This window comes from Palaemon carinicauda, chromosome 8 (assembly GCF_036898095.1).
Source record: "Palaemon carinicauda isolate YSFRI2023 chromosome 8, ASM3689809v2, whole genome shotgun sequence".
In the NCBI taxonomy this organism is placed as follows: Eukaryota; Metazoa; Arthropoda; class Malacostraca; order Decapoda; family Palaemonidae; genus Palaemon; species Palaemon carinicauda.
The window spans coordinates 152910151-152922650 of record NC_090732.1 but is presented as its reverse complement, the minus strand read 5'-3'; the positions used below and the strand labels follow the sequence as shown (position 1 = coordinate 152922650).

The 12500-nt window shown below is 34.2% G+C and overlaps 2 protein-coding genes across 2 annotated transcripts in view; both read left to right on the top strand.

Moving 5' to 3' along the window:
- The window catches only part of LOC137645498 (thioredoxin domain-containing protein 6-like), a 15356-nt gene extending 10327 nt beyond the window's left edge, over positions 1–5029 (top strand). The window contains exons 11-12 of the mRNA XM_068378304.1: positions 164–288; positions 4260–5029. Coding sequence (XP_068234405.1) covers positions 164–288; positions 4260–4467 — 333 coding nt within the window. The 3' untranslated portion in view covers positions 4468–5029. The remainder of the gene's footprint in view (positions 1–163; positions 289–4259) is intronic.
- A 4967-nt stretch (positions 5030–9996) lies between these two features.
- Positions 9997–12500, top strand: part of LOC137645039 (LIM/homeobox protein Awh-like) — a 50787-nt gene continuing 48283 nt past the window's right edge. Inside the window, exon 1 of the mRNA XM_068377898.1 lies at positions 9997–10489. The gene's annotated coding sequence lies outside the window, so the exon portion shown is untranslated. The remainder of the gene's footprint in view (positions 10490–12500) is intronic.

Here is a 12500-nt window from a genome sequence, read left to right as displayed (position 1 = left end):
TTTGTTGACCTTACCTATTCGTTTTACCTGATTAGAAACTTTGAAAATAAGTTTCTCAAGTTTCTTAGAAACTTATCTTCAAAATTGATACATTCTGACACAAAATAATGACTAAAGCTATGAATATTCAAGATATTAAAAAACACCATTTATTGCTTCACAGGTCCTTGAAAAAATTGGCCTCGGTGGAATTCGGGTGTTGGCCCACACACAAGCTTCCTTGCAGCAAGAATCCATCAACAGTGTTTCCAGTCTCGCAGCGTCGCAAAAGCTTGTTGCGGCAGTCGGGTAAGCAAACAAGATTCAAAGCTACATCCACTTTTTACGCTTTGCTTTATCTTCATCTTTATCTATATCTTTCTGCCCTTTCTTGGATTTGGCTGTCCAGTCTCCCAACTTATAATTTCAATCCAGTTACATTTGGATGCTGAATTGCCTCCCAGGGCTCAGCGCCGGGGCTTGTGGCTCAAATTCGTGAATCCAATCCAGTCATGGCAATAAATATCCTAATTTAGTTTGCGTAAGGATTGATTGGTTGATGAGCATCTCCTTAACGAGCGCCACTATAACTATGGTCATCAAAACAGGAGAATAATAATTAAAACTATAAAGATAAGGATTTTGAAGTTTTTATCACGGAAGAATAAGTTATTGGATTGCAACTTGTCTCCCAGTGCTTAAATGAAATGATGTAATAAGAATCATTGGATATAACAGAAACTTTGCTTATATAAAGAAATATCTGGATTTATGTTCTGTTAAGAAACTTTTAATTAACTGTGTAATTACTAGAATTGACTTATGCAACTTTACATATTACAATATACCGAAAGTACAACGTAAGGACTTGCAAAATTAAATTAGCTGAGAAGCAACAATAATAAAGGGTATAGCACCTTGAGATAGTGTTACCCTATATACTGATTATCTACACTGGCTTCCTACAAAAGCTAAAATGATTTTTAAAACAAGTGCAGTGATTGACTTACGAGTTTTTAGAACCGGATGCCCAAAGTATTTAAGAGATTTGCTACACATCATACACCGAATAAATCGTATCGCCACGAGACTAATTATTGATGGTTTCAAGTTATTGGAGCCAGAATCCACCCCGATTGTGGGTTCTCGCACCTACAAATACGTGGCCCCAAGATTGTACCAAAAGTTCCCAGCTGACATTAGAACTGATGATATAAAGCAGTGGTTCCCAACCTGGGGGAAATTTCCCCCTGGGGGGAAATTTGAAGCTTCCAGGGGGGAAATAATTACACGATCTACTAACTAAAACAAGCGGATAATGTCCACATAGTACGTGTGGCAATTTGTTGTTAGCCATTCAATTGTGATATGATCATATCATTTCTCACTGACATGATATTCAAGGGGAGAATTGGAATATCATTATTATTATTATTTATTACTATCCAAGCTACAACCCTAGTTGGAAAAGCAAGATGCTATAAGCCCAGGGGCTCCAACAGGGAAAAATAGCCCAGTGAGGAAAGGAAATAAGGAAATAAATAAATGAAGAGAAATCATTCTAAAAACAGTAACAACGTCAAAACAGACATGTCATATATAAACTATTAACAACATCAAAAACAAATATGTCATAAATAAACTATAAAAGACTCATGTCCGCCTGGTCAACAAAAAAGCATTTGCTCGAACTTTGAACTTTTGAAGTTCTACTGATTCAACCACCCGATTAGGAAGATCATTCCACAACTTGGTAACAGCTGGAATAAAACTTCTAGAGTACTGCGTAGTATTGAGCCTCGTGATGGAGAAGGCCTGGCTATTAGAATTAACTGCCTGCCTAGTATTACGAACAGGATAGAATTGTCCAGGGAGATCTGAATGTAAAGGATGGTCAGAGTTATGAAAAATCTTATGCAACATGCATAATGAACTAATTGAACGACGGTGCCAGAGATTAATATCTAGATCAGGAATAAGAAATTTAATAGACCGTAAGTTTCTGTCCAACAAATTAAGATGAGAATCAGCAGCTGAAGACCAGACAGGAGAACAATACTCAAAACAAGGTAGAATGAAAGAATTAAAACACTTCTTCAGAATAGATTGATCACCGAAAATCTTGAAAGACTTTCTCAATAAGCCTATTTTTTGTGCAATTGAAGAAGACACAGACCTTATATGTTTCTCAAAAGTAAATTTACTGTCGAGAATCACACCTAAAATTTTGAAAGAGTCATACATATTTAAAGAAACATTATCAATACTGAGATCTGGATGTTGAGGAGCCACCGTCCTTGACCTACTTACAATCATACTTTGAGTTTTGTTAGGATTCAACTTCATACCCCATAATTTGCACCATGCACTAATTCTAGCTAAATCTCTATTAAGGGATTCACCAACCCTAGATCTACATTCAGGGGATGGAATTGATGCAAAGAGAGTAGCATCATCTGCATATGCAACAAGCTTGTTTTCTAGGCCAAACCACATGTCATGTGTATATAGTATGAAAAGTAATGGGCCAAGAACACTACCCTGTGGAACACCGGATATCACATTTCTATAATCACTATGGTGCCCATCAACAACAACTCTTTGAGATCTATTACTTAAAAAATCAATAATAATGCTAAGAAACGACCCACCCACTCCCAACTGTTTCAGTTTGAAAACAAGGGCCTCATGATTAACACGGTCAAAGGCAGCACTAAAATCAAGGCCAATCATACGAACTTCCCGACCACAATCAAGGGATTTCTGTACAGCATTGGAGATTGTAAGAAGGGCATCACATGCTCCAAGGCCTTTACGAAAACCAAATTGCAAACTAGGGAGTAGATGATTACCTTCAGAAAACCTATTACCCATTTCTGAGGCAGGTGAGTGGGCATGAGGGCTGGGCGGGGCATGGAGGGGGAAATCTGGATGGTTGAACTGGGTGTAGGGGGGAAATGACAGAAAAAAGGTTGGGAACCACTGATATAAAGTCTTCTAAGAAGTTAAAGCCATTTTCGTTTTCTGGTTGTGATGGTAGTGTGGATTTGATAATTAAAACGTAGGCCACTACACCGTGTAATTCTCCAAATACTTGGAAAAATCTACATGGCATAAAATTTTCGTTGGTTTCTGTAGCGTGCCAAAGCTTTTTTTGTGAGGAGCAGAACCAAATATATAATTTTAAAAAGAAGAAGAAAAAAAAAAAGAAACAAAAGCACGAGTCCAGCCATTACGACTAAATGGAGTATAATAAAATCGTGCAGAATACTTTGGAATTCATTTTAGTTTTATCAAACTTTTGTAATATTTACTTTTTAGTGTAAGTAGACCTATACGAGAAAAACAAAAATATTTCAAGTGATACTCAAAAATCTAATTAGGCACTTTTAAGATTACAAATTCTTTTTCTTTCATACAAAGTAAATTCAGGAATATTTTTTTTTTTAGTTTACTTAAAGATTATTAAAGTTTGCCTGACGTCATAATAAAATGTAAACATAGCTTTAAACTTTTAACTTACTTTGGATTATTCTATTAAAACAAACACGCTCTGTCACATCTACGCTTACATGGCATTTTTTTTTTTCAAGGTTTGTCTCTCCGTGTCACAAATAAGATTTTTTATTCTTAAAGATCACAACTTATTGTTGGTATTGTTTGTCTTTTAACATATGGGTAAAATATCAATTGGTTATCAGTAAACCCTGACCTATACCTGTAACAAGTGTGGCAGGAGGAGTACAAATAACTACCAAAATTAAAGTGACTGGTCTCCTGGATAGGCGATTTAAACCTTTTTTTTGAACACTAGATAACATATCGCTCTAAGTCTCTATCAGTAGGAAACAATTACTGTACAGTCTTTATACTTTGCTGGTCTTAGGGCCTCATTATGATACATTAAACATAACAGAAAACATATTCTGTTATGGGCTAACTCGTTCCTCTTATTTTGAGATTTTCAGAGAATCTAATATTTCCAGGAGGTTGTTTTCCCATCGTCACCTAGGGCCATGTATTGGTTTTCCTGCTTCTAGTCTATTCTCATACAATGCCCTATTAATGACCAATATCTTATTTAAGGAGTCATGATATCATGGCCAGCTAAACATTGCATATTTTCATGCTACAAAAATGTACTGATACATAAGGAGAAAAGTAAAGGTAATACTTCTACCGAATGTCCGTTAGGTAAAGTGTAAGTTTATCTTAAGTAAGTCAAACTTAAATTGCACTAGCAGGATAATAATAATGTGTTATCGTCTTCTTGACCTCAGGTCAGTAGTGTTGGCGGTCGTGGTGATGGGCGAGAACACAGAAGAATGCGTGGCGGAGCTGAATCCGCTGCACTTGACTCAAGACGCCATGAGCGCACAGGGTGAGGTGGAACTCTTCTTCCCCGACCTGCTGGTCGATCAGGAAGACGGCGACGAGCCCCAGACGCAGATGCAGATAGAACAGAGCAAAGAATCGGAGGGGAAGTGAGAGGCAAGAAGTTTCAAACGTCGAGTAGTCTAGAGTTCTTAGCAGACGGAGGTCGAGAGACCTTTTGGGGTTCTAAGGAGCGTGAATCGATATAAATTTCGATCCATCGACAAGTTTACCGTTTTATGATTTCCAAATGATAAGCTAATACTTTATTAATCTTATGAGCCTAATGTTTTCTTGCTAAAACACATGAATGGGCTGTTTAAGGTACAATAAAAACAACGATAACAACAACATATGGAGCCGTTTCTAGTCAACTGCAGGACAAAGACCTCGGACATGTCCTCTGTCATGTCTGGGGTTTGGCCATTTTCATCACCACGCTGGCTACGGACAAAAATACTTCCAGTTTAAGTGCCATCGATGAGGTATTCAACGAAAGCATGCTTCTCATTGCATTTTGAGTTGAATAGTAATATATCTTTGAAGTATATATATGTAAGTCAGCTGAATCACATTGATCATAGTTTGAACAATGCCTGTTTGCATATCATTTAGCATTTTTCTTTTGTATTTACCTTCATATAACAAAGAAGTTTATGCTTCGAGCATAAATAGTGTAGGCTTTCACTTATACTCTGGAGATAGTTTGAAGAATAGCTTTAAATATTTTTTGTTTGTTTCAGAAACTATCTTGTAACTGGTTATAACATTATCGTTCTTTACAAAACAATAATTATATCCTAAGAATCAAATAATGAATATATAATGTTTATAATTAGAATAGAAATGTTTAAGAAAAATATATTCTTCCGGTTAATAGATAAGGCTTTACTATTGATAAGGATATACCATTATATATATATATATATATATATATATATATATATATATATATATATATATATATATATATATATATATATGTATGTGTGTGCATATATATATATATATATATATATATATATATATACACACACACACACACACACACACACACACATATATATATATATATATATATATATATATATATATATATATATATATATATAAAATATTAACAGGCATACTGTACATGTACAGGAATGTGTCATATATGAATATATTCATTGACGTATGCTTATACGTATTAGATATATATGTTAATTATCTATACAACTGATTCTGAAAGAACGTGTACGTGTTAGTATGTACTGTATGTGCGAAAGTAAACATAATAATACATGTCACTATATATTTGCATATATTTTCGGTGAATGTAATGAGTGAAGGTTTGGTGGTTAATTTAGATTGAGTCCAATTATGACAGTGTAGTAATTTGTTCATAGGAAAAACAAGCTGCCTGTTGTGAACTTCTGATGGGGTGATAAGTAAAGGAAAGAATTATCCCTTTCATAAAGATTGTATTTCATCAACAAGAATTACTTTGGAGCGGAAGGCAGCGATGACGAAGCTAGTGAAAGACTTATTTTTTGTTCTTTAATTCTGAACGTCCAAGCGTTAAGCGTGAATGTGATTAAATTATTAATTTTGTAACTATGATATGTGAATGACCTTTTAACCAGTTGAAGTTTGTTTGTGCTCATTCTGTTTATGTGGCAGTTCCTCTTTTGATAAGACGGAGAACCAAAGGTTTTGGTATAAAGCTTAATTAACCATCAAATTTGCAGGGGAAAAGGAATTACTAAAGGAATTCCACTCTTTATCAATTTTTTCTTTTATCAAATAGTGACAACAATTTGTTTAATCTAATCTATGTTTCTTCTCTTTACTGATGAACATATGAAATAATGTACAAATTAATCTTAAATGAGTGGTCGTAACATATTGCACGAGTCGGTACTCATATTTTTTTTCGCCATGACGTGTAATAAATCTACTTTAAGGAAGTTGTTACGCAATAAAAGACAATATTGTCAAACTATTTTCTTTTATTCAAGACTTGGATCAGAGATACAGTCCTCAGTAATTGAGGATTTTACGAAATTTGAGGGATATCTATTTACCCTTTAATTTTCTTGTTGAAGGACAGCATGAATTAACCATAAATGGAGCATGTATTATTGGGAAATGTATAATATTGATGCTGATTTAATTGTTCATATAATCAAGGTTAAATATTATAAATATACCTATATGGACAGAAAAACAAGATGTCATCGTCAAAAGCCACAGACACCCTGCCCGTAACAATAACAAATGCAGCCGTTTCTAGTCCACTGTAGGACAAATGCCTCAGACATGTCCTAAGTCACGTGAGGGGTTGGGCCATTTTCATTAACATCCGGTGATGATGGGAGACTTCAGTCTGATCGCTCGCAGCAAACCAGCTTGGTATTGGTGACCCTGACTAGTACAGCTTTACTGTCATGGCGATGCACAAACCCTCATTTCACAAATACGTAAACTTGCACAGGAGAAGGATACCGGTTAAGCAACCTTCTGGTGGGCAATCTTCGTAAAACTTCCACAATATTAGCGACTTTATATACATATACAGAAACATCATCAGTCGTGTGCCCCCTATATTCAGACGGCGTCAGTTGCCTCTGTTTTTCGGGCAATCTCTCCATAGACTGTAATACTGTATCATGGTCTTCCACTATCTTGGGTTAGAGTTCTCTTGCTTGAGAGTACACTCAGGCACACTATTCTAAACTAGTAAAAAATAACTGCTAAATATTTTGATAAATATGCACACACACCTGATACACGCACGCGCACACAGATTCAACCCCTCCCTCCTTCCTCTTGCCTTTCGGGGTACTCTCTCTCTCTCTCTCTCTCTCTCTCTCTCTCTCTCACCAGGGTATGACTACTGCCACTCCCCATACTCGAGGTACAGGAGAGAAAGAATAGTTATACGTCTGGCAATGCCGTTGAGCATGACTGGATATATATATATATATATATATATATATATATATATATATATATATATATATATATACTGTATATATATAAATATATATATATATATATATATATATATATATATATATATATTTATATATATATATACAGTATACATATATATATATATATATATATATATATATATATATATATATATATATATATATATATATATATACATATATATATATACAGTATATATATATATACACACACACACACACACACACACACACACACATATATATATATATATATATATATATATATATATATATATATATATATATATATATAGATATAAATATATATACTGTATATATATATCCAGACACTCTTTATTACTGTATATAAGGGAGATCTTTCTTTATTTCCTTTCCTCACTGGGCTATTTTCCCTGTTGGAGCCCTTGTATTTATAGCATCCTACTTTTCTAACTAGGGTTGTAGCTTAGCTAGTTACAACAACAACTATAATAATAATAATAATAATAATAATAATAATAATAATAATAATAATAATAATAATTGGGTCTTTCGTATTTGAACCTTTCTCTCATCATTTCCTGAATTACATGTTTCTTCTCTAAGCTGTAGTAATCTGGCGTCTTCCGTTCACCTCATTTAATCTGAACATCTAAAAACAATGATCTAAAACACAATAATTACATCTTTGTATATGCTAATTTCTCGCCCTTAAAATTGCATGCGCTACTTTTATTATGAAAAAAACTCAACATCTCAAGTTCAGTAGGCCTACTCTTTTCTTTCATTCAGATTCAGCCTTCATACTTCGCTTGCAGAATGGAGAGAGAGAGAGAGAGAGAGAGAGAGAGAGAGAGAGAGAGAGAGAGAGAGAGAGAGAGAGAGAGAGAGAGGGGGTGGGTGGGGTGTTGATGTTTGTAGAACATGTGAATCAGATTGGCCTGTTCGATCCTGACTAACGATATCATGGATTAGCCTTGATCATACAGAACCTGAATTTCTCGACCGTATGATTGACATCATGACAGTAATACATGCGTATGACTGTTCTCTTGTTACGACAGTGCTACCCAAATTTACTTAGCCATTTCGCTCTGCCATCTGAAAGCGTCTATCTATAGGTTAAATTAAATAGAATAATTTCGAATCATTCTTCTTTTTTTCTAAGTAGAAAACAGTAGGCTACACCACTGAAAAACAATTTATTGTTTGAAATCAAATGCTATATATATAACATTGTTATTTACTAATCATGAAGTTTTACTCAATCAAGGTCTTCCTAAGATAACGCTTGTTGCTGAATGTTTTTCCTAATTCTGGCCATCCTTTGCATTCAGATCCTCCAAGACGGTACCACCTTTTACGTAGTAGCCTACCAAGTATGCAGTTTACTTTAGTAGTCTTGCCTTCCCACCATAAAGCTCAATACTACATAATATTCTAGAAGTTTTATTCCAGCTGTGACCAGATTGTGGAACTTCAGAATTTCAAACTTGTTGCAAACATTCTTCGTTTGAACACTTTGTTACAAATGCTTTTTCGTTGAACAGAGTGACACGAGTCTCGTTTCATAGTTTATATATGGCTGATCTATTCTAACTTTGTTACTGATCTTAATGTACCATACATTTCTACGTTATTTCTCATAGGCCTACGGTATATAATTCATTTGGTATTTCTCCATTTCCTCTCCCCGCTGGTGTACTTTCCCTAATGGAATTTATGGGCTTACAGCATCATGCTTTTTCAACTAGGGTTATAGGTTTGCTAATAATAATAATAATAATAATAATAATAATAATAATAATAATAATAATAATAATAATAATAATAATAATAATAATAATAATATGACACCGTAGAGGCAGAGGACCCGCTTATAGTTACCTACGCAACGAAACGAAAAATCTTAGTGTTGCTTAAAAGTATTGATCAAAGTTCAGTACATATAATAACTGTTTTTCGAATCATTATTGTCCTTTGTGTATCTGTGTTTGTTTTATAAGGATATTTGTAGGCTCTTTTGTATCCAGATTATGCTTTTGTAAATTTTCATGAGCTAAAATAAAACCTTTTATGATTAACAGACAAAATAAACGACATAAATAAGAATCTTGGACCTCTTTAATCCTCTCAATTGTGGCGTCAAATATTCTGTAATAAACTGAAAATTCAGACTGAATTTCCTGTAGTTTATCTATTTTGGAAAGCAGGGGTTAATCTCTTCATATAATTTATCATACAAGAAAAGCAAGTATAACAGTACCATTCTTGAACCCAATAGATTATTTGAAAGTTATCTACATCATTATCGTTTTCCTTCATGAAGGACGTAGGCTAATTTTCATAACCCAAAATCTGAAATGTGATTTTGATAATTTGATTACACTTTATAAGGCATAAATGGCACACGAAAAAGGCTGAAGATAAAAAAGCGAAAACAAAGAAGTTTTATATATGTTGATAAAAAAGAAAGCAAACAACATTATCATCTCTGATAGAACCTTCAACTGGACCATGTGACCCCGAAGAGCTGGTTTTCATCTAAGCATGAGTTTGCAGAGGAAATATATCTGATAAAATAAATGATACTGGGTAAAGGTGAAAAGCCATTAAGTTTGGTGTAACGAGAGCTTAACTCCCAGTTCCCTCTTTCTTCTCCGTCTGCTGGCCACTCCCGCTAGCTACCGATATAGCGCGGGGAGTAACGCCCCTTATGACAGCGGCCCCGCCTACGACTCCATGTGCACCAATCACATTATTTCCCGCTTATTGTGCACCAATCACATTGTCTGCCACCGTCTATTGAGCCGATGATTGGCGAACAATGCGCAGATGACACATGAGTGGCTATGATGGGCCGCGCATGGCAAATGCCACGGTGACGTGCGGGGAAAAGTCACCCGGTGCCTCAAAGAATGGGTGTAAAATGGCTTGAAAAGAAAGTGTGTTGTACCTGTTCTTTTGTTTGAGGTAAATGACTACCGGCTCCTCCGAAGTTGGTCCAAAAGTGTGGGTGTGTCAATAGTGTTTGGGTGGGCGGGAGTGAGCGGCAGGCTTCAGGAAGTTCGGCTGTTGCTTGGGGCGCCGCCCTGAGCGTCATACCTCCTCCTGGTCCTTCGACGCCGCCGGCGGTGATCGCCAAGAGACCGTCAGCACGACAGAGGCGCATCCAGGTGAGTCAGGAACTCCGTCAGACTCTCCACTGTTATTTCTTTCTCCTTCTCTCTTTCACCGCCGTCAGCAGGTGTCTTGTGGTTTCAACCGGGACGTCAATTAGCTGGAATTTTCGTTGGTCTGATCAGAGACTGTCACAGGCCGTTAGCTTCTGCCAGATAGATTGGGATCTCGGGGAACGTTCTTCCTTTGATTTGTTTTATATATATACAGTATATATATATATATATATATATATATATATATATATATATATATATATATATATATATATATATATTGACATTGTTACTGTTTTAGAATGATTTATTGTTAACTTGTTCTCGTCATTTATTTATTTCCTTTCTCCTTTCCTCACTGGGCTATTTTTCCTTATTGGAGCCCTTGGGCTTATAGCATCTTGCTTTTCCAACTAGGGTTGTAGCTTGGCTAGTAATAATAATAACAATAATAATATATATATACAGTATATATATACAGTATATATATATATATATATATATATATATATATATATATATATATATATATATATATATATATATATATATATATATATATATATATATATATATATATATGCGTGTGTTCATGTGATGTGTCTGTGTTTATGTGTAATTTTTCATGTTCATAAGTGAGTTGTGTTTATACGACATATCTATAGCTTATATATAGGCTATTATTATTATCATTATTATATGTAGGCCTATGCACAGACCTCTATATATACATATGTGTGTATATATAGGTTTATACCATGTAAATACTTTATAAGTGTATATATTTATATGTACACACACCCCATATATATATATATATATATATATATATATATATATATATATATATATATATATATATATATGTATGTATGTATATATATGAAAAGAAGACTGAAATTGATTCTCTATTGAATATCCCCATACTTCACGCCGAATATCCCGTGAATATCTCGCCTTTCGCCTAACTGCTAACTACTTTACACACTAGTAGGTCGTTAACATTGAATGGCAAGTGAGTTATTTACCGGTCTACCTGTATGTCTTCTTTCTAACACTGTCGATATATCGCAGATCTTGAGTGCAAACCTTTTATCATCATCATTATTATTATTATTATTATTATTATTATTATTATTATTATTATTATTATTATTATTATTATTATTATTATTATTATTATCCAAGCTACATCCCTAATTGGAAAAGCAGGATGCTATAAGCCCAAAGTTTCCAACAGTGGAAAATATCCTGGTGAGGATAGGAAACAAGGAAATTAATAAACTAGCCCTGCAAGAGAGGTAATAAACAATTAAAATAAAATATCTTAAGAACAGTAATAACATTAAGATAGACCTTTCATAAGTGATATATAAAAAAAAGACTTATGTAAGAATGTTCAACATAAAAAAAAAAAAAAAAAAAAAAAAAAAAAACATTCGCAGGAAATTTGAAGTTCCACCGATTCAACTACTGGTTAAGAAGATCATTCCACAGTTTGGTCATATCTGGAATAAAATTTCTGCAATATTTAAATTTTCACATTCATACAATTGTGGTTAACAGACAGCTCATGATGTGCATCTTACTGTTAAAGATGCTTCATATCGTTAATCTAATCGATGAGAAATATCTATTTAATTGTAGGCCTATTGCCAAATTTATCTTAATTTATTAACGGTAATACATTCTTTTATAACTCCCGGTTGTCACCTCTATTTAAAATTTTGCAATCCACGCTTGATTGAACTTCTATAGGACAAAGTTGAATGAGTTATTACTTTGTTTTGCTGCAATTACTTAGAGTAATGAAACTATTTACCTCCCATAAGGTAGAAGATTTGTGTACGGAATGGAAATTGGGTGGTGGTGTTTGTCTTTTGGCTTTTCCGGGCTTATTCACTTTCAAATGGATTAAATTAAGTGTTGTTATTATTATAACCATCATTACTATGTATATATTATCATTTTCATTGTACTCAATAGTCAAAGTACCCTTACCCTACCCTAG